This window comes from Sphaeramia orbicularis, chromosome 17 (genome assembly GCF_902148855.1).
Source record: "Sphaeramia orbicularis chromosome 17, fSphaOr1.1, whole genome shotgun sequence".
Classification (NCBI taxonomy): domain Eukaryota; kingdom Metazoa; phylum Chordata; class Actinopteri; order Kurtiformes; family Apogonidae; genus Sphaeramia; species Sphaeramia orbicularis.
The window spans coordinates 26,909,066-26,932,996 of NC_043973.1; the positions used below are offsets into that span (position 1 = coordinate 26,909,066).

A 23,931-nucleotide genomic window follows, 5' to 3' on the forward strand; every position below is an offset into this window, starting at 1 on the left:
TGACCCAAGAGTTGTTTATGACCTGTCGAAAATATAGATAAGTGGACAAAAAGGACACACACGAGTTCTGTCAGCCTACTCAGAAATGCAAATCGCAAAACGCTCTCTGATTTCACCACAAAGAGATTCCTAATGTCTTCCTTAGCTGTGAATACTTGGCACGTCTTTTGTAACTGAGCCGGGTTCTAGTGAAGTGTGAAGCTGCTTTTAAATAGTTTTGATAATTGCAGACGATCTTAAAGTTACTTTTGTTCAATGGTTTTTGAACTTTATTTTGTCCGCTGCACCTTAATCCATAAAGACCCAGAGCTACTTTTGTGGCACTTCCCAAATAAATGTTTCTCCATATGTAACCTTTGTAAAGGGAATTATCACCATTTATTACAGAATTATGCTGTTTATTTTGCATTTTTTTCTGTGAAAATCATGTATTTTCTTGGATTTAATATACTGATCATGTAGATGTTCATAAAAGTTCATTTTAAAGTCAAGGGTTATTATGTCAAAAACAGAGAAAACTGATGAAAAAGTGACTTTTTCAGCAACAATATCAGTAACTGTGTAAAAACAAGTGTCTCCATCCACTGTCATTGATCCAACTCCATGAGTTTTACTGGTGAAGCAATGTTGTAGACGATGATGGTGTTTCCATGTTCCCAACGGAGCCTCTGAATGTCCAAATGGGTCATATCTGATGACCATGAAAAGATGACAAACTGCAGTTTACACCAATTATTATTTCAACATATGAATAGGTTTAATGTCTCAGAAGTTATTAAACATTTTAGATCAGTAGATGATTTCGGTTGCCAGTGGCTGTTTGGGTCTTCATGGGTTAAAATGAAGTGATTTCTTGTGCACAGTGAGTGACTTTCCCTCTTCTGGTGGTTGCATTTGGTTAAAAATCACAGGCAGCTGCACTTGTGAATCTATTCAAAACATGTTCTAATAAACACAGTGGAATGCTGTCTTCCTTGATCAATTACATCGTGGCTGTGAGGAGAGTTTTCTTTTTGAGGCTGACAAAGTTGACGTTTAAGTTATGTTTCGAATGTCAAACAACCAAGAACAAGATTTTTTAATCATCAAGAGTCGATTTATTTTCATATTCTAAAATGCAAAGGACATAACAGGATTTGAGAATAAATCCAAGGTTGAGTGCACAAAAATGTTTCACTGCAAGCGATTATGTACAAGAATGAAATCAACAAATCTTTACAGAATTCAACAGGTACTGCATCAATATTTAGAGTCACCTTTTTGATCCTAATAACGCAGACTAGACCAGACTTAGATTCATTTGCACTGAAGATAACCTTTTTTTTTAAAACACCACATTCATTTTACATTTTTGTGAACTTTGCTGAATTAAAAGTTCACTATTAGTGCATTAAGGACAACTGGATGCTTGTTTACTTTTCATATGTGGAAGATTAGTATCCCATCCTGGTATTTGTTATTGGGCCTCATAAACAGGCCTGTTAACCTGTACAGGAAAAACAACCAAACGCATGTCCTCTTTGTCTGTTCACCCAAACATGCTACCCATAAATACATTGGTTAGCATTTACAATTTGATTGTACCATCTAACATGAACATTAGTGTGTCATACTAATATTTAGAATCAATTTTTGTTGCAGCATGAAGACTGCCACAAGTATTTGGCAAGTTTCTTTTTTTCTGTCAAGCAGATAACCTGTAACAAACTCTCTGTTCAACAAGTTATACAGAAACACGACTTCAGCCTGGGGAGATAATTAGTTAAATGATAGAGCTGGGTGATAGATCGTCATCATTTAATTGTGAACTAACTTTGTGCAACTTATTTTTACTCATCTATGCTTGTTTATTAACGGCAGCTGTAGTTAGAAAATGTTTTCTGGAAATGTTCCCGCTTCTCTTTTTCGGGAAAAAACGACAAAATACTTGCATATTGATCAGCCCGGGTGAAAAATCAGGAAAAGTGCACAGTTCACCCAGAGAAAAACGTGTGATAACGTGACGGATAAAGAATATTTCCTACACTTTGATCGTCACAATTAAATGTTACTCACCCAGCTCTAGTTTAACTTCACTCCAGGACGTTTTGTGACTGACCACTTTTAATCTCAGTGTCAGTCCTTGAAACAACACTGCATTTTGCTGGAATTATGCCTCTACTGAATACAAGATACAATGGATTTGAAAGCTATAATTCAGTCAACACTATGCGTGCTATAGAAGAGAAGCCAAAAACACTTACTATTAGTTTAAATTAAATCAAATATGAAACCGACCATTTCTCAGAAGTTCAACACAGATGAGTTTAAATACATGAGTTACACAATTTTCTTTTTTTTCTCTTTTGTTTCAAACCTTCAGTAGGGAATAACGAAAGTGCTCTGGTCAAACCTGTAAAAAAATAATATTTATACACACCTCCGTCACCTGACTGGAGGTTGTTGACAACTGTTTTGCTTATTGATGGTCCTCCACCCAATCACTTTGCTGCTCTTCGCCCTCGTCGCCTGTCAGTTGGATTAGTTGTCATTTGTTAAAAGGAAGGCAGGCCGGCAGTATGACGGTGGAGCAGGCTGGGCCCGCTAAAGGCTCTGCCACCTCTCCCTCTAACTCTGTCCATGTGCCTTTCTCTGGGCTGTAGCAGATGGTAGAAGACTTATAGGCCCCCTGAGGAAAAAGGTAAATTCAGTCATTTTCTCTTGGTGGTGTTTAGATTTTAACTAGGCCATGGAAGAAACACAGTTTAACAAAGTGCAAAAACGTCAAGAAGAATTTAATCTCGATCTGTTGTGTGATTATGTACCATGCTCCAGCTGTAGCCCCCTACGAGGAAGATGCTGTCATCCAAAACAGCACAGCCAGGGCCACTGCGACCCTCCAGGATGGGCGTCTGCAGGATGTTCCACTGGTCCGCTTTCGGGTCGTAACACTCCACCAGCATCACGTCTAGATGGGAGAAACCTGAGGAAGAGGAAAAAAGGATTTTAAAAATGGAAGTTAGCAGACATGACTAAGTCTGAATATTGCTAATAAATAATAGAAAAATAAGTGGAGCTTGGTCAAACTTAGAAAAAGCCTTCATTTCTGGAGTCTCTTGAAGGTGACATGCAGACATATATCATCCAAACATCAGTATCGTACAGCATTTGCTCATATTATCTTTATGACCATTATCAGCTAAATGCATACACAGTTAATTCACCAACAGTGACAGATATTTGGATAAAATTATGGCTCCAAGACTGTTAAAATTAAATAACCTTTTTTTATAGATATGTGCTTATTTTCTTGTATAATAATAACCAAAACAAAACAAACACTGGCACCAGCATCAGCTACCTCTATCGGCCAAATTTTCATTTTAAGTATCAGTACCAGCCAAAAATTCCACAATCAGCGCATCCCTAAAGTGTCCAACAGATTATGCGGTTTTGATTTTCTCATAAGTTTATCTGTAGCCGCTGTGTGATATGGATGTAATAAAGATGGGTATGACTAGGGCTGGGCGATAAAACAATAATGATATATATCGCGAAATAACTTTTCCTCAATAGAAATGATACATATTCGATACAATTTCAATTGAATTCAACCATCCATGTTTTGACAGATGTAAGAACAGCTCATCATAATTAAGTAGCGCCACAACAAACCAATCACACTAGAGCCTGACGCACACAGCACAGGTATAAGAGCAGCTGCAGCACACACGCTGATGTTTGGGCTGCAGCGGGAGATAATGACTGTTCTCTTGCAGAAAATTTGACCGAGAACTGGGGCGACCAGGTTACTGATAAGTAGGGAGCGGCGTAGAAGCAGGGAGTCAGATGGTCAAAGCATGTTAAGTTTCACTTTTGGTTTATGCCAGTTACAGTAGTTTTGGCAGTTACAGAACACACCCCACGCATATACTCCTGGTATTATTTCGTGAAGATGGGCTGTTTTGTTTGTGTTCTCTTTTAAACTTGAAGGCTTTTGCCTGCTGGTCAGACTTTTAGTTTAGTTTTAAATATACTGTATGTACCTGTTCAATTGATCTAAAACAGTTGTATAATGTTCTTCAGCACATTTGTCATGTTCAAACTCTGACAAAAAAATAAATCATATTTAAATCAAAAATAACCTTCTGATGTCTCCACAAATAACAGTAAATTTAAGCTTGACAAAAATAGTGATTTGATTTATATCGTGATACATATCGACATAATCTGATATGAAAAAAATTATCGTGATATGATTTTTTTCGGTGGGTGGTGAGTCCGGTGGACTCCAGTCCGGTGGACTCACCACCCACCGAGGGAATCGTAGGGGCCGGGTGCATTGTGGATTGGGTGGCAGTCGACGGCAGGGAGCCCGACAACCCGATCCCCGGACGCAGAGTCTAGCTCTTGGGACATGGAATGTTTCCTCGCTGGGAGGGAAGGAGCCGGAGCTTGTGAGGGAGGTTGAGAGATACTGTCTAGATATAGTCGGGCTCACCTCCACACATAGCTTGGGCTCTGGAACCCAACCCCTCGAGAGGGGCTGGACTCTCCACTTCTCTGGCGCTGCCCACGGTGAGAGGCGGCGGGCCGGCGTGGGCTTGCTCATAGCCCCTCAGCTCAGCCGCCATGTGTTGGAGAGGGTCGCGTCCCTACGCCTTCGGGTCGGGGACAGGTGCCTCACTGTTGTCTCGGCCTACAGGCCAAACAGCAGTGCAGAGTACTCGGCCTTCTTGGAGTCCCTGGGAGGGGTGCTGGATGGTGCTCCGACTGGGGATTCAATTGTTCTCCTGGGTGACTTCAATGCCCATGTGGGCAACGACAGTGAGACCTGGAGGGGGGTGATGGGGAGGAATGGCCTCCCTGATCTGAACCCGAGTGGTGTTTTGTTGTTGGACTTCTGTGCTAGTCACAGTTTGTCCATAACGAACACCATGTTCGAACACAGGGATGTCCATAAGTGCACTTGGCACCAGGACACTCTAGGCCGGAGGTCGATGATTGACTTCATTGTCGTATCATCAGACCTCCGACCGCGTGTTTTGGACACTCGGGTGAAGAGAGGGGCAGAGCTGTCAACCGATCACCACCTGGTGATGAGTTGGATCCGCTGGCGAAGGAGGAAACCGGACCGACTCGGCAGGCCCAAACGTGTTGTGAGGGTCTGTTGGGAACGTCTGGCAGAACCCGATGTCAGCGCGGTCTTCAACTCCCACCTCCAGGAGAACTTCTCCCAGATCCCGGGGGAGGCTGGGGACATTGAGTCCGAGTGGACCATGTTCTCCACCTCCATTGTCGAAGCAGCTGCTCGGAGCTGTGGTCGCAAGGTCTCCGGTGCCTGTCGTGGCGGCAATCCCTGAACCCGGTGGTGGAGCCCGGAAGTAAGGGATGCCGTCAAGCTGAAGAAGGAGTCTTATCGGGCCTTGTTGGCCCATGGGACTCCTGAGACAGCTGATGGGTACCGGAAGGCCAAGCGAGCTGCAGCCCAAGCGGTTGTGGAGGCAAAAACTCGGGTCTGGGTGGAGTTTGGGGAGGCCGTGGAGGAGGACTATCGGTCGGCCTCGAGGAAATTCTGGCAAACCATCCGGCGCCTCAGGAGGGGAAAGCAGTGTGCCACCAACACTGTTTACAGTGGAAGTGGGGAGCTGCTGACCTCGACTGGGGATGTTGTCGGACGGTGGAAGGAATACTTGGAGGATCTCCTCAATCCCACTGTCACGTCTTCCATGGAGGAAGCAGAGGCTGAGGTCTCAGAGGTGGACTCGTCCATCACCCAAGCTGAAGTCACCGAGGTGGTTGGCAAGCTCCTCGGTGGCAGGGCACCGGGGGTGGATGAGATTCGCCCTGAGTACTTTAAGTCTCTGGATGTGCAGGGACTGTCTTGGTTGACACGTCTCTGTAACATCGCGTGGCAGTCGGGGACTGTACCTTTGGATTGGCAGACCGGAGTGGTGGTCCCCCTTTTTAAGAAGGGGGACCGGAGGATGTGCTCCAACTATAGGGGGATCACACTCCTCAGCCTCCCTGGGAAAGTCTATTCCAGGGTACTGGAGAGGAGGATCCGACCGATAGTCGAACCTCGGATCCAGGAGGAACAATGCGGTTTTCGTCCCGGTCGCGGAACGCTGGACCAGCTCTATACTCTCCATCAGGTACTCGAGGGTTCATGGGAGTTCGCCCAACCAGTCCACATGTGTTTTGTGGATCTGGAGAAGGCGTTCGACCGTGTCCCTCGTGATATCCTGTGGGTGGTGCTTCGGGAGTATGGGGTCCGGGGCCCTTTGCTAAGGGCAGTTCGGTCCTTGTATGACCAAAGCAGGAGCCTGGTTCGCATTGCCGGCAGTAAGTCAGACCTGTTCCAGGTGCACGTTGGACTCCGGCAGGGCTGCCCTTTGTCACCGGTTCTGTTCATAATTTTTATGGACAGAATTTCTAGGCGTGGCCAGGGGCCAGAGGGGGTCCGGTTTGGGGACCACAGGATTTCATCTCTGCTTTTCACAGACGACGTTGTCCTGTTGGCCTCATCGAACCTGGACCTTCAGCGTGCCCTGGGGCAGTTTGCAGCCGAGTGTGAAGCGAGCGGGATGAGGATCAGCACCTCCAAATCCGAGGCCATGGTTCTCGACCGGAAAAAGGTGGTCTGGCCTCTCCGGGTCGGTGGGGAGTCTTTGCCCCAAGTGGAGGAGTTTAAGTATCTTGGGGTCTTGTTCAGGAGTGAGGGAAGGATGGAGCGTGAGATTGACAGACGGATCGGTGCAGTGTCTGCAGTGATGCAGTCGCTGTACCGGTCTGTTGTGGTGAAGAAGGAGCTGAGCCGAGAGGCGAAGCTCTCGATTTACCGGTCAATCTACGTTCCTACCCTCACCTATGGTCATGAGCTTTGGGTCATGACCGAAAGGACAAGATCCCGGATACAAGCGGTCGAAATGAGTTTCCTCCGTCGGGTGGCTGGGCGTACCCTTAGGGATAGGGTGAGGAGCTCAGTCACCAGGGAGGAGCTCGGAGTAGAGCCGCTGCTCCTCCGCGTCGAGAGGGGCCAGCTGAGGTGGCTCGGGCATCTGTTTCGGATGCCTCCCGGACGCCTCCCTGGGGAGGTGTTCCGGGCATGTCCCACCGGGAGGAGACCTCGGGGAAGACCCAGGACACGTTGGAGAGACTATGTCTCTCGGCTGGCCTGGGAACGCCTCGGGGTCCCCCCGGAAGAGCTGGAGGAGGTGTCTGGGGAGAGGGAAGTCTGGGCATCCCTGCTTAGACTGTTGCCCCCGCGACCCGGCCCCGGATAAAGCGGAAGAAAATGGATGGATGGATGGATGGATGGATGGATGGATGGATGGATGGATGGATGGATGGATGGATGGATGATTTTTTTCCATGTCGCCCAGCCCTACGTATGACACATATGCAGACTGTGCAAGATGAAAAAATCAGCTGAATCGCAAGCTATGACACAAAGATACAATTAAACATAATCAACGCACATTGTCTGCCTGCGTTAGCTGTAAACAATGAAGCTAAGCTCATCATGGCTTTACCACTACAATGTGTCTAAACTGACTAGGAGGAGTGTGGATCAAGTCCTGACTGGGGAAAAGAATTTCACCTGTCCCACTGATTAATACATAATTTCATGGTACATTCATGTTGGTTAAGTAAACGTCAGCAGCAGCAGTCACTCTCTAAGATACTGTCTTTGGTTGCCTTCTTTGAACCTCTCTAACTGTCCATCACAGGGCCACATTTTTTTGGCCATAACCAAAGAGATTGCTTTATTTTCTCATCTTTCCACTGCGACAGAGTAAAATTATAAACTGTACAGTTGCTTATCCAGAAGATAAGACAGTGTTCAGGCAAATACAAAGGGAAACTGGTAAATGAAACAGTGTCATGTGGATTAGACTCATCCTTGTCTTATTCTTCTGGTCTCTATCTGAACATCTCCTCCATCAGTCTGAACTGTTTTCATAATCTGAATCTGAAATGTTAGCAGTGTAAGACTAAATGCAACATCAGCTTATCATTTTGCCTATTCATAATGCAGGCATTCAAGCACACATTCACAACATGGGGCTGTCATTCTGTTATTTGTCCATGTTCTCATAAACTTACAATCAATTATAAAAGTATGAAAGAGAAGTAGGACTACAGTTCACACAGTGTAATGAAGGTTGTGGTTGTCGCTGCATAATGACAGCATCTCTTTCACATCAGTGAAAAAAATCGATCTTGACCTGTTTTTTTTGTCCTTTTGTACATTTCCTGAAAATGTTGAAGTACTTGCCTTTCAGATGATTTCCACCAATAGCATAAAGGCGGTCGTTCATTCCAGCTAGGGCATGAATGGCGCGCTTTGTGTTCATATCCTGTTTCCGGGCCCACACATCCATTACAGGGTCATAACAGTAGAGCCAGGACACGTACTCTCCATTGTGCACTCCTCCTGTAAAAGGTAAACACATAATGTATCTATGCTTTTACTTCAATCTTATATACAGTACCTATATATAAAGATGGCATAGGGGATGCTCGTGGAATGACGAGAGAGGGGCAAATTGACTTAGCTTCAAATTGCATAAGTCTTGAAATATGTCAGAGAATTAAATGTATTGATTTAGTGCTGAATTGTATAATTAGAAGGGTTCTTATTCTCATGAATGCACACCCTACTCAACATAAGTACCGATGACAGATTATAGATTCCTCCCTCTGTATTTAACTGATCATGTACTGCAGAGAAATCTAATGACACTTTATAAACTGCATTTCTAAGTATTGCTTTTTTGTTATTTTCCAGTTCTAGATGAGTCCAAATTAATAGCTTCATCCCTCAGCATCTCTATTCAAATGCAGGTTCCTCTCAAGGTTAGTGTCTATGTGAATCTTGCATAATAACACTGTAGAATAGTCAAATTATAATAATGTTCAGTGCTGACTCAGTGATAGGTGGCTTGTGGAAGAGGAGGGTTTCAGTTTGTCTGTCTGCACTGGTGTGATGATACAAGTATCACTAAAACAAAGGATAGAATCAGCAAGTCTGTATTATCTGTGGGTTGCCTTTGCAGTTTTTGCAGAGGGCTCTTAAAATTTTGTTGTTCATTCTGTTTCTTGTGTTGTATATTTGTGGATTTGTTTAGTTTGTTGAGTACTTATAAGTAGACACATAGTTTCCTGAGTCGAAGATCATTTCCATTTGAAGGAATCACACATGGTCAGGCAAATGTAATAAAGGTGATTAAATGATTAATATTGTTATATGTTGTGCCATTCACTTTTTAGAGCTGTTTAAAACATTTGAGTAGTGATCAACAAGTAACTTTTTAAAACAACACTCTCTACCGTCCATGGATGAAGTTATTTGCAGTAGGCTAAAAGGGTTAGTTGTTCCAAAAAAAAGAAAAAAAACCTCTCCTGACCTGAGATGTAAATCTTGCCATTGTGCACTGCTCCTGCATGGGCAGCCAGAGGCTGTGGCAGAGACGACACATAGTTCCACTCGTTAGTCTCCAGGTTGTAGGACTCGACACTGGAGAGGTAGCCTGACTCGTTCCTACCACCAATCACGTACAGGTGCTTATCCAGGCGGCAGGCAAAGAAACTGGCTCTCCTGAGGAGGAAGTGTCAACCAGACAACATCATTAAATCAGCTATGACAAGATTCATTTGAAGGCTTGTGCATAATTTCTGTGTTGGGTAAAAACTGAAAAAAATACAGAATGCATTTAGGTAAAAAAAAAACAAAAAAAAAAACAACAACAACAAAGCAAAACACTGAATTGTATCTACAAAAACTGAAATGGCTTTAACCTCTCCTGCATAGGAGGCAGTTGAATCCAGCTGTTAAACCTCGGATCATAGCGGCTCACAAAATTAGTGCTGTGCTTTCCTGCAAAACAGAAATCAACATAAAAATGAAAATCAATGATTCAAGGGGTTCAGTAGTTAAGTTATTGCACAGTATGGCTCAGTTATAACATAATAAAGTATAAAGCATAAACCTTCTAAACACACCTCATAAATGCAAATGGTGGCACTTCAATGTAAAAATGTGGCTAATGTTTATTTAACATTGATTAGATATAATGTAAAATATTAATTTTTTTTTTACATTAATGCAATGTGTAAAACAACCAAATTAATTCTTAATAAAAGTGGATTCAATCTTAGATATTTGTTGAAAATATACTACTTAGAAACTACTACTAAATACACTGTTGCCCATAAAGTTGGAATAATGTTGTTTTCAGTCACATTCCTCTTTTTATTCCTATTTACACACATCAGTAATCACCTTTGACTGGGTGCAATGATTACATACTGAGTCCCAGTTACACTTCATCTATCAAGAATAAATTACATCGTCACAATTATTACATGAGAAGAGGTAAAAATATTTTTTCCTAACTTTATGGGCAGCAATGTATTTCACAAATTCATTTACATCAACTAAATGTCAGATTTACTTCATAATTACTACATAATTTCAGTACATTTTAATTACTGGCAAGAAATGTAAATATGTTAAACAATATTAGGCGTCATTTCTTTCTTTCCACTTTTCTCATCTCTTTACTCACAGAAGTACAACAACAGTACAAATAGTTTCTAGTCAGCGAATGTTGAGACAAAGACAACTTTTTAATTGTCAAAATATCATGAAACTTTATTTATATATCAAAAACATTAAGCAGAAATTTAAAGTGATTGAATTAAATATCTTTAAGTCAAATAAATCCATTTTCTAACTCTGGACCAGGGATTCCAAACATGTGGCCCACAGGCCACAACAGATCCGCCAAAGGTTACAATCCGGCGCATGGAAAGTGTAAAAATTCCACTTAAGATATTAACAGTCAAGGATGTTTTAGTCCAGGTTCCACATATAGACCAATATGATCTTAAGTAAAAAATATCTAAAGAAAATGAAGTGCAATTTTAACAATATTACGCCTGTTAGTAAATATTTTGTGCCTTTCTAGATCTGATCCGTAATCCACATGTATAGATGATAAGTTGAGGTATAATATCATTAAAATTACACTTATTTTTCTTCCTTTTTTTTAGGTTGTTATTATTCATAGGCTATTATGCTCTTATTTTACTGGTCTGAACCACTTGAGGGAGCTGAATGTGGCCCCTGCACTAAAATGAGTTGGACACCCCTGATATAGAACATATACTTTGTAAACATCTTGCTCATGCTTATTTTTCAGCATGAATATGAAAAGGATGTTGCTCACTTCCTCCTCACTTTCATAAGTGTTCACTGAAATTTCATAATCATAAAGTTCTGGAGGTTAATATCTTTGAAAAGCAACATGATGATGTGCTTTGCCTCTGTGTTGATTCTTTTACATTTAGAGCTTGACGATTACCACAGATTCCGATATGCGCAGCACTGTATAATTATCACTTTTGAGCAGAATGAGTTTTTCACAATCAGGGTAAGGATTTTTTTGATCATTTACAGTCTTTGTTTCTATGGTGACTTGTTACCACCATTTTACAAAAAAAAAAAAAAAAAAAAAAAAAGCACTTCGAATAGTTCTACACTACAAACATTTCTGTGCTTTTTGTGCCAGTTTTTGACAAGTGCTGTTTGTCCACTCAGAGCTGATCTGGCTCTGGGAAAGTGTTACATTTACACTGATTTGCTTTGAACTTACGTAAACTCACGCAGAGTGCTCTCTAAATGAAGTAAACACTGACAAACTCGCTGTGGTGTGAAATCGCTGCGAAGCAAGATGTTCAATGCGTGGTGTTAGCATACCGTTGGGGTTCCACTGGTCCTCTCCACCCAGCAGTAGAAGGAAGTTCTCCACCTCCACCACGCAGTGATGGGCGCTGTTGTAAGGCATTACTAGAAAGGACACAAAATACTGTAGGTGAGTGGGTCTGGGGGGTTATTATTATTGGTTGTTATAATGTCAAGCTGAATGTCTGTAAGTTTAACAAAACTCCTCATAAATGTTTTTTTTTTTTCTCAGTGACATCTATTTCACAATCCTTAGTGTGAGTCACTGTGATTTATTTTCCCCTGCTTTATTGCTTTTGTTTTCTTGCTTTCCAATCATCCGTCTACAGGAAGTGATTTCTTGTGGGGAATCAAGCCTGTTGACTCTCAAACTGGAACAAATCAAAGTTGAGACAGAGAACAGACTACTGTTTGTCACTGCAATAACATTCTGTCAGTCCACCTACCTACCTACCTACCTTTTGTGTCTGTAAATACTGTAAAGAAATACTCTCGCAGTGCTCCAGTTTATGTTTCATGTATCATACTGCTCATCGTGTCAAACTACAGGACTGTAAAACCAGCTCCAAGCCCACAGCTGCAGCAGGACCCCTTGTGGATGCTTTTCCCTTGTGTATGTTTTTGTGCTCCTCTCCATTTTTTTTTTTTTTTTTTTTTTTTTTTTTTTTGCTGAAGTGACCCCATTGAGATGTAGAGAAATGGTCTTAGGTGACAGTCATAATGAACATGATCGTGTTCACTCAATAAATCTCAGGCCCGGTGCTTTTTGAGCACAAATCAGTGAAATGTTAAAACCCACCTGTCTGTCTCCATCAGTCATTTCCACTGTCACCTCCCCACCGCCTGATGGATCACAGTTGCTGCAAAATTAGACAGCCTTGAATCTCATTTCTTTCCAATTGGCCTCTCCCTGCAATCTCACTCTGGTTGGCTGACATGTGCCGGTCCTCTATGGGAGGGGAGTCTCAGATAGGAACTAATACTACATACGCTAAACACGGCTTTATCTTGAACGAGGGGATTAGGTTGCCTGCCTCCAGTGCACCTCAAAGACGAGTGCCATATGACTGCCAAATTCCCTTACATGCTATTTACATTATCATTCAGTCAGCAGTATATAGGACATGGATGGGTGGCTTTTTATATGATGTCTAGTGACTTGTACTCATACTAAAAATCATCTTGTACCCATGTGAAAAGAAGATTATTGCTTTACAGTATGTCACAGGCTACATAATGAAAAGTAGTGGGAGGTTTTGGGGCATTTCCTCTGTATTTCTACAGGTGAACAGTGGATAAGGGGCTAAAACAACACAGGCTGCTCTCATTACCCTGTACTGTAAATAAAAATAATGATAAAAGACAGTGATTATATTTGCCTATTAAATAATTGACCAGTTAATTCCCTATTACCTCCACCTGCGACTGATCCCATGGGAGCACCCACAGGAAGGCAGGACAAACACGTCCTTTTTGAGATGGATGCCATCGCTCCAGTCGACAGTGAGCTCTAGGGCTCACTAGAGGGAGTCAGAAACCTCTGCATAGAGGCACAGTTGGGGTCGGTTGAATGATTCCTCCAGCTAATGCACCACTGCTGCTGAGCTCTGACGTGCCTTTAACACCATTACAATTGCATCCCACAGAGCTGAATTCCTTTGTTCTAGCTCATACTGTGTAGATGAGGTCCCTTTCCAAGTGTGAGATTTTAATATCAGGTTGGTTTAAATAAACACAGAGACAGAGAACAGTCCTGCACCGTGGGCTGAGTCTGTGTCTGCCTTTGTCTTGTGTTCGTCCACGCTGCTGTGGGTACACTAGATGGCAAACTTTACACTGGAATCACCAAGCAGTAGATATCTGACGAGAGGGATCAGATTCTCCCCAAATTGTGTTGATGAATGTCTTAATCAAAGCCTGTCCCTCTCAGGTTTCGCCTCATTGAAAAGTTATGATTGAATGTTAATAATCTTCTATTCCACATCCATTGTGTGGAAGCTACATCAGATGGTCACTGATGTGTTAAGGGGATGATTTTGCAGTTTTGTCCTTCCATTTGGCCACGGACCATTTGAGTGTTAACTTTTTAGTTTTGAGTGATGGAAATCCCTATTGACCTTTTGCTTGTTGCAGTTTATACCCATGAGTGTGAGTTTAATGAGAAAATAACAATATAGACACCAGCGAGCTTCAGGCTGTTGTGCACGCATGCCTCCTTTAGTAGAATGCCTCCTGATAAATTTGGCCAAACATGAGCTGAAATGCCACACGGCTGCCAAGAAATGTTATGAATCGGGAAACCACGTCCAAGACCGCTGGTGATTTTCGGACGCAGGAACACAAACATCACACAAGATCCGGTAAAAAACTTGTACCATGAAGTGAGAGTATAAAGAGCACAGGGTTAGGTTGACAGAGAAAAGACCTATAGCTAATGTGTACAAATGAAGAGACGCTGCTGAGCTATGGCTCGCACCAAAACAAAGGACAAAAACTCAATACATCCAGCAATGATGATGCAAAGAACAAATGTGGTTTCCCATTAGCTCTTGTTTGACCTTTGCAACATGGCAGCAATATAGTGGTGAGCCTTAAAAGGTCATGGACGACAGAGAGAAAAAGAGTACATATGTTGCAGATGCTACCTTAAAAATATTACAGATGGGTTTTTTTTTTTTAATGGGCAATCCCTTTTTTCACTACAAAGACTTTTTTTTGTTGTGAAATTGGCTTCAATGGGATAATATGAAGTAAAAAAACAAATTATATCCTAAAACAAAAGAAGAAAAGATCTTTATTTTCTCTGTAAAACTTTGTGCAACTAATTTAAATTATATGTATATGCTTTTGAATGTCTGTGTCAACACTGTAGCTGCTGCATTCTTTTGACCATAGTTGTCTCATTATTAACGTTACCTTACATAAACCCCATGTCAATACCATTACAAGGTCTGCAGGTTAACTCCATGTTGTGCGTTACTGCGTATAGGATAATTTAATTGTATGCACTGACCATACGTGTGTGAATAATTAAGCTATATTTAAAAGCTACTTATAAAAAGACATCATTCATTATTGTTTTAGTTCTGCCACAATAGATCATTAGATTCAAGTAAATCTCATCATGCATCTTGCTAGCATATTTCAGCAAAAACAAGGGAAGCCGGGCATGAAACTCCACAGTGCTGTGAAGTCACGCTCTGATTAAAAACTTATATTAAAAGTGATAGTGATACATTATTACCTGAAGGATTTAGGGAACTCCTTCCCTCATTTTCCGTGGAAATTAACCTGTGTTAAAGTCATCCATAGGAACAACTACTTCTCATCATAAAAACCACTAACACAAGATGCCTCAGGTTAAAAAAAAAAAAAAAGCCCTTGCTACTCACTTGTGAGGATCTTCCATGTCTTTTTCTCGTCGTCATAGTACTGGACCAAATTACTGGGGAGACGATCAGGTCCAGGAGGCAAACCACCCACCAGTAACAGCATTCTCTTATTGGAACGGATTCTGTAATGTCAAAGAAGTGTAGGAGTGTGGACAAGAGTTAGAAAACACAGAACTAAACAAGTATAAACCTATGAAGTAAAATAGCGCAAGTCCAAAAAAAAAAAAAAAAGCACAACCTTACCCTGAACATTTTCCCTTTCTTAAACAGAAGGAAAGTGCTGTATGTGTATATTTATCACTGCATTATTACACATCCTATTAATTGACTATCACTCACTACTTTACCTGAATGAGTGAATGAATAAGTTACTGAATAAAGAAATAAACGTCCTTTGTCTGAGAGCAACAACTGAACTTGAGACTACTAATCACACATTATATGATCACAGTTATTACAATTAGCAAAGAATTGTGCAGCAGAGTACTTATCCTTTTGATGTGTTATTGAATGGTTATTGTACTCTAAAGACATCCTTTCAATTAGCTGTGAAGCGAGGACAGTCCTGCAGGGTGCCATGCTGGAGGCTAAAAGCGCAATTGAGTACATAAACCTGTCTATACAATGTCTCTATTTCATTGGCTGCAATGATTCATGTGACATCCCTGAGCCAGTGGTGACATATTTCTTGCTGTTTGTATATGATATATAACCTCAAAGCCACACACTTTACTGTACTTTAATGACCATTATCTGGCTCTTAATGGATTTTAACACAAATCTTCCAATTAATCACAATATGCAGGAGAAGATTAAGAGTAACTGGCCTTTATATTCAGACACGGTCACCTTTTTTCCTTTTTCATATTTTACTTTTTTATGCTTGGGTACCATCACCATTGTCTCGGTATATTCTCTCTGCTGCTGGCCCACTCGGAAGTGTTTTGGGGTTATTCATATGCAAATGAGCCCCTGGACATAGATAATGGTGATTAATTGAGAGGAGAGAAACAGTGGCATGTGAAACTAATTATGAGGATTCCTTATCCTTTGCTCATTTAGGTCCATATGTGGAAATAGATATGTTATTGGACTATAGAAAAAATAGATACATGTACGAACAGCTGTACTTTCAGATTCTGTGGGTGAATTTAGATTTTCAAGTTTAGAGATTGTGTAATGCATCAGCTACACTTTTCCTTGACTGGTAGATTTAAATTATCAATTTGAAGAGGGATTGCGTCACTTTTCAATATTTTCATCCGTGACTGTCTAAGTACAGTCAGCTTTGTAAACAAAACCTGACAGCAGCAACATCAATCAATCAACTTACTGACAACACCTGCCTACGCACCGGCTCCTTAGAGTGGTGATCAGGATGAACATGGAAACAAACCATGCAACTTGGCCTTTCTTTGTAAGAGTATAACAAACACGTGTCTCTACTGAATAATATACACCAACCTATGATCTCTCTAATTAAAAATGAAAGCTGCATTAAAAATGATAAAATATAACAGTCACATGAGACAAAATTCCTCTAACTGTATTGAATTTGTTTTGTCAGATCAATAGCCAGAGTATCCGTGAACTAATAGCAGAGCTGTTATGTAATTACCATGTAATTGTGTTAACAATATAATTACACCATTTCAAATTGCATTCATGAGAGTTGCCCCAAATCAAAATGCATAACCTTTATCTAGTTTGCCGCATCTTGTCAACACTGATTAGAGAGCAATTACACAGATGTGTGAGGATATAAAAAATGATTTTTTTTTTCCTACAGTAAAATGTCGACAGTAAAACTAAAGGTAATATTCTAAATATGGATATAGTTAAGCATAGAGTATATGAAGCAGATGAAATGTTCATTGACTGGGCCTCAGAGCCCACACCTCTGACTGGTCACCTACATGACATGGACTAGACAGTGAGGTGTCCAATATTAGAATGAGCGGGCAATCCTTGAGTCAGCAGTTTGTTCAAATTTAACAAGTAGGAGGCATTTAATCGCCTTTCAGTCACTTCATAACAGCTAACAGCTAAATGTTGTGTGTGTCTGTCTATGTGTGTATGTGTGTGAACTCTTGTCTGTATGTTGTGCTGTTTTTAAATCATTTGTCTGTCTCCTCTCTCACCTGCTGGCTGTGGTCTGCCTGCAGTGCTGCCTGAAGGGCATCAGGTGGTAGTTCATAGCATCCAGGAGTAGTTTCTGGCACACAGGGTCACTCCTCATGAAGTCAACAGACTGCACCCTCTCCACCAGTTCTGGAGCAGGTATAAGGGCGAAGCGCAGCCTCTTCATAAGGTCCGGCGCATAGTGCATGCGAGTCTCGCGGTCATGCTCCAGCCAGAGGACTGACATCTGGAAGAGAGCCAGCTCTGACTCCACCGGGGGTGGCAGAGCATCTAGCATGGCACACATCTCCTCAAAGTTCAGCAGAAGCACATCCTCCACCAGGTACTTGTTGGCCAGCTTCTTGGTCTCATCCAGTCCATGCAGGGCAGCAATCTTGCAGATCTGCTTGTAGTTCTGCACAGAGATCTGATCATTAAGGAACTGCACACTGAGCTTAGTAATTTGGGGGATGTTTAGAATCTTGCTGACTGAAAGAACCTCTTCCACTGTGTCCAGGGAAAGAGTCACGTTGGCAGTGTACAGGTACTCCAGCACTAATCGTAGTCCAATGGAGGAACAGCCCTGGAGTACCAGGTTATTAATAGGCCTGGCGCTGGGGGTCACCAGCTTGTCATCTGGGGAGGATGAGGGGGTCCCACTGCTCCCCTGGTCTCCTTTGCTGCCCTCGTTGTTGATCACATTATGGGAGGAGAAGAGAGACCTGAAATACTGGGAGCAGGATGCCAGCACAGCTTTGTGGCAGTGGAACTGCTGTCCCTGGGCAGTGAGAGTCACATCACAGAAAAGCTGTTTTCTCCACAAGAGGTTGAGCCCATGCAGCAGGGTGTCACTGTGTGTTGGGTCAAAGGTGGATGTTCTATCACCCGATCTGGACATGACTTCCTGACTGTGAACGCCACCTAGGCAACAAATAAACCATGCAAGCCATTTACCTCAGGTCATTTATTTGCACAAACCACCTTAGGTGATATCAGTCAACTACAAGTCAACTACTACAAAACAATAGGATTCCCTGAATAAGTTAGTGAACACATCGGCCGTCCATCCACCGGAGAACAACCATCATGCCACACCAGCCGGCGACGATCTACGTCCAATACGGACTCAGTCACTTTCAACTTTGAGCTCTGGTCGTAAAGCAACAAACAAAAACGCAGTAGTTCCCACAGCGTGCCACTCGTGTTCATTCTCCACTGAAGAGCCAGATGATTTAAATGGATGCTGAGCTTTGAAGGGCGCTGTCAAAACAAACCGGAGGATACGGAGATGCTGCGGCGCTTTCCCCCGGCAACGCGGCTGAAGTTGTCGGATACGGACAGAGGAGAGCACCGCTAGGGCGTGCGGATGACACGCAGCATCCAGCTAACACTCGTCCCTTCTCCTGTCAGGCTGCACACCCCCACGACCAGGACATTGCACATCGCACAGATTTACGGAGTCATACAAAAGCAATTAGTTTGTCTCGGAGCCGTCAGCAGCGGCACGGGTGCGTTTCGCTTTTCGCCAACCTGAGTTAAACGGACGTGAGTATCGAACGGATTCATTGAAATGCAGCTTTCGCTAAAGTTCAATACAAACGGCATATCTATTGTTTCTCGTGCGTTACAAAAACCTATTTCTCGCGTGCGTAATGTGGATAAACTTGACACGCGCGTGCTGTAACGTTGTCGCCAGATTCCCTAAAAGCGCCTGTCACAACTAAATGATGAGAGCAGCTTTGCCTGAGAAGGAGCCAAACTTACCTGACTTCAGCTCTTGACAAAAAAAGAAAGTAAGCTTCAGGTTCCCAATAATCTGACTTGGATATCCCTTTGTTCTCCTTTTAAGAAATATCCTTTCCTTGAAAGTCTATGGTCGGTGGTGTCTCAAAATAACCATTGATTCCAACTCATAAAGTCACTATTTCACCTTATTTGTTGACGTTGATCATTTGTTCTTCTGAATTAACAAGAAGTGTGTGAGTGTGTGAGAGGGAGCTGTGCTTTCTGCAAGAGAAGAAGAAGAAGAAATATACGTGTGACAAATTATGCTACCAAGAAACAACACATCATTATCCTTGGGCCTGGGGCTCAGTGAGTCGTAACGAGAGTAATAGGAAATCCACGGTTGGGGAGAGAAACGGTCGTGCATGGCCGGTGGAGAGAGACCATGCAGGGGTATGGATGCTGGAGAGACTCGCAAAATTATGGCTCAAGGCTATTGTAAAAACTGTCGAGCGTAAATGACTGCGATTTCAAACATCTATGGAAGAAAGAAAAGAGAAAGGGGGAGAAAAACCGAGTCTTTCCCTCGCTGTTATAGAGAGAACCGTCAAGTTTTAGTGCGCATTGCTAATTAGTCAATTTCTCTCTGCCTTCACAGCCCGACGACTTTGCTGCTGAGCTGAAACTGCTAATTTCTGGGACCAGCCTTTTTTTGGCTGTGAACTGGATGGATGAATGGCTTGTCTCGCACAAATGACAAAAAGCCCCTGCCTTAATCTCCATCGCCAAAATAACCCCTCATCTCATTCTGCTCCTACTAGTCCTTCAAAAGAAGGTGCTCTACACAAACTCAAGTTTTGCATCTTTGATAAAAAAAAAAATTATAAAAAAAAACAACCCCCCAAAAAACAAACAAAAAAAACCCCATATGCACCAATATGTCCAGACTTGGTTTATAATGTTAAACTAATGCATATAAAATACTTTGATACTGTGTTGTGTGAGAAAAGCAGCAGGACACACACGACCTCAACATATGCCTAAAGTGATGTAAAGTTGTACAATATGAACAACAATAAAATCCAAGATAACATGCAGCATTTCTGTGTACAATTACGTTGTCCAGTCATTACTTTTTCATTGTTTCACGCTTTGAGGCATATCTACAGGCCTGGAAACACAAAGGGTGGAAACCTAATACAACATCCAGCAGTGCACAGTAGTTTGTGAATGACCTGGCTGAATGTTCTGATGCCACATGCATTCACATCAGTTTCACAAAACCTCCTGAAGGTACAAGACTGGCTTATACACATGCCAACTACTTGACAGATGAGTAAAACACTGGCAATTAGACTTCAATTTGTGTACTGTGCATATTAACCTGACTGTATAACCTAACTCTAACCAATAAAAACAAACTGAAAGCTGCACATTCTAATGTTATATTTTGAGTCTAACCAGGATCATATCCCTTTACAATGACTTCACAGACTTCAATTCCAGCTTACACACACCCATCAACTCTCTCTATGCACTATCTGTGACTTAAACTTGGGTTTTGACTGACTTTATATGTATTTGAAGTTGGTTAGTAACACAAATCCTCTCAAAGCAAAAACACATCCTTGCCAATCCAATCAAAACAGTTAGAAATGACTTATTAGGACAGAATAAACTGTCAATTAAATAAAGAGCTCAATTAGAGTAAAAAAAACTTACATACAGGAATCCCATGGGACCAGAAGTGACAGATACCTCACAAGTTACAAAATGACAGATAGGGATAAATGGGTTTGTTCATGTACTATGAAATAGAGCAACACCATGCTAGCGTCAAGCAATAACAGGCCACACATAGATAGCATTAATAATAGATGGAACCAAACATTGTTTGATGTTTGAGTAGTTGACAAGCACACTACACTGCCTGCATTTATATATATATATAGGTTTACACATACATGGGGGTGTTAGAAGTCGACTGTATGGTTGTTTACCATCTCTTTTCAAAGGACTCATCACTGCAGAGCATTACAGTAGTCCGCTGTATTTCACTTTAGAGTCACATACTGTTATCTTTACCAGCACTCAGTTAGCACTACATTACCCAAGTCTCGAGCGAGCTATTCTAACGCAATAAAATGACCATTTCCAACTCTTTCAGCTCTTTGTAGCAACTCAGTCTCCTGAGGCCACTGGTCTTCAGATTGCAGGGCGTTTATGGTTGTAAGTTGTTGCAGTGTGCAGAGGGAGGGGGGTCATCAGATAAGAGAAGAATTTCTAGACTAATTAAACCCTTTGAGACAAAGAATCACACTACAGTGATTTACAACTCTCTGTACCAGTTAACCCGACTCATATTTATCTGTCATATTACACAGATACCTTATCTACCTCTATGGATCTTAATTTTTTTTTTTTTCTTCTGATGTCTTAAAACGTAAGGGGAAGAGTGTTGGCATAAATACAGAGATAAAGACAGTGTACTCATACAGACAGGTTCACAATGAGCCTAAATACTTACCATCTATGTAATGCATTGCTCTCATTTAGTCTTTTTAAATCAATATGTGCTCTGTAAGATACTACATAACTGCCTTTTATAAAGCATGTTTTTATTGTTTGTAAAACTGCATTTTGGTGCATATAACAAGACATAACAAATAAAACTAAACAACACAGAGACATACTGTGGCCTTGAATAACTGATTAAAGAGTGAACATTTAATCTAATCAGTGCAATGAAACAAAACAAAGGAGAAGCTCCAAAGTTGTGAATAGCAAAGTCTACCAGGCATAATTCCTTTTGCTGGCTGCTGCAGAGGGGTATGCTAAGATAGAAAGTATTATTTTCCTAAATGGAAGGTGTCAGATGGTCACGGAAATGTGATCGGCTGTTCAAGATCACTGCTTCCCATCTGCAATTTGTGACGTGTGAAAGATTCAGCCCAAATGTGCTCACCAAGCGTAAATCCTCAGCACTTTCTCTTATCGTGGAAAAGCAAGATAACCAGCTGTTTACAGATCAGAGAACATATCATATTAATATCATGGAGAGGGTGATATCATCTTGTTTGTAAAATATTTTGTTAACTAAGTGTGGTGTGGTATGGCAACCTATAAAGTGAAAGTTGTAATTTATGTGTTGGTTTGACTGTTATAGTTTAAAGGGTTTTTTTTCCCCCTGATTAAAATATTAAAAAAAGGGAGAAAACAGAAAATGATGCAGGCAGCCTCTTTATAAAGATAATATTAATTGAAACTGCATGTTACTGTAAATCCTTAATAATAAGGCTTCTGGTGGTTACATTTGAATTGAAGACTCCTCTAGTTAACTGAATGTACAAACATAAGCAGCTTTTCCTTTATTCGATGTCTCTTTCCCTGCATTTTCTGTGATCTTAGAAGAGGTTACACAAAATTGAGTCAAGTGATATTCTAATGTGAGATGACTACAGATTAGAATCAGTATTTTTACAGTGTTTCATAGGATCAGAGGCTTTTGGAAGAGTTGCAGCTACAGACTCTCAGTAACTTTGACTTCAATTGTCTGTTCCAATGGTTTTATCGTCTCCTGAGCATATCTTCTTTATGAGGGGAACAAATGAGTCAACTTGAAGCACGTGTAATTTAAATCAGTGAAATTTAAGGTGAGACTACCAGAAGCTTCCAATTCTCTGGGATGAAATTATAACTTTGAACACATGACGACAAGTGTTGATTGATGTGTATATGGTTAAATATTTATATATACATGTAATTTAATAGTTGGAGTGATTAGTATGTACTTGTCATATCAGATGAAAGTTACTCAAAGATGATTCATAAAATGTCCACTGTGTAATAAATTGGAGGCACTTATATTTGCTATTATGGGAGTATGGGAGGCCTGCTGTTTTAAACCCCTAGATCCCCACACATGGCGTAGCCACCACAGACACGGCTCAGAGAGTCAGCCGGCAGCCGGGAGGTGAGCAGAAAGGAACAGGCGGTGTCCCCTCCAGAGTGAGTACGGGAGCGTGTGTGTGTGTACAGTGTGTGTGTGTGTGTGGCATTCTCAAATGACAAAAGGATACCAGTTGTGCAGTTCAGGTGGGAGGAGGCACGGGGGTGGTGTGGAGACTCACCTGAGGGAGAGTCCGGGCTATTGGGACCAAGGCTATGGTGGAGACCCAGAGTGTGGAGGGGCCGCAGGAGGCCACTGTGCCATGGAGGAGGTTTGAGGGCTGAAAGGAGAGGGGGCTGCTGTTGCGCAGTCTCCCCAGCGTGATGCATCTACCTTCAGGGTGGCAGCAGGCGTGGAGTGGGGTGCGATGGAGCGAGCACAGGCTCAGTGGCGCGGTCACCTAGGGACGCTGAAGCTGCTGTAGCAGGACTGATAGTTATTCCTTGAGAGAATTGCAAGATGAGCCCCATTGTATTAGCAACCCCCTTCTACTAAAAACTGTATCAGTGTTCTTGAGACCTTAAAGAATAAAGTTGGGGCTCAAAATAAGTGACAGCAAAGACAAAGTTTTATGTTCACAAAATAAATATATTGAACAAATACTATATACTATAATCTTTCATAATGATGAAATAAAATGTAAATAAGGGGTATGTGATTAACAAAATGTTCCAAAACTGTATGTTCAACTCTGAATCAGAATTACTGTTGTTGAGTTAAACTTCAGTAAATTCCTTTGGCAATGGTAAGCCAGCAAATTATTCCATACTGATTTAAAATTCTGAGACATTAAGCTTTTAATTTCCAAGCCATACTTTTGTGTTGCAACTGTTTGAGTCGTATCTTTTAGAAATTCTCTGTGTCTAATATGGTCAGCACTCCCAATTATTCACTCCACTGACAAGTGAAACAAATGGGACCAACCAGTGCATTCTGTATTATCTACACCCCTTGGATTCCCTGACAATAATTAATACAATGGCAAGCTGCTGTTACCAGCCCCAACGACATGA

At 41.7% G+C, this 23,931-nt stretch overlaps 1 protein-coding gene across 2 annotated transcripts; it reads right to left on the bottom strand.

Moving 5' to 3' along the window:
• Window positions 1-1,327: 1,327 nt before the first annotated feature.
• On the bottom strand, window positions 1,328-23,170 carry klhl14 (kelch-like family member 14). 2 transcript variants are annotated; one of them, XM_030159371.1, is made up of 9 exons: window positions 23,100-23,170; window positions 17,265-18,165; window positions 15,124-15,245; window positions 11,747-11,836; window positions 9,784-9,862; window positions 9,393-9,583; window positions 8,261-8,419; window positions 2,805-2,962; window positions 1,328-2,668 (listed from the first exon to the last, which is right to left on the bottom strand). In XM_030159371.1, exons 2-9 carry the CDS (start codon window positions 18,140-18,142, stop codon window positions 2,528-2,530), a joined length of 1,818 nt encoding a protein of 605 aa, XP_030015231.1. In that variant the 5' UTR covers window positions 18,143-18,165; window positions 23,100-23,170; the 3' UTR covers window positions 1,328-2,527. The 2 variants fall into 2 exon arrangements, with proteins under 2 accessions (XP_030015231.1, XP_030015230.1); XM_030159370.1 differs by lacking the exon at window positions 23,100-23,170 and adding an exon at window positions 19,009-19,627.
• Window positions 23,171-23,931: the final 761 nt, after the last annotated feature.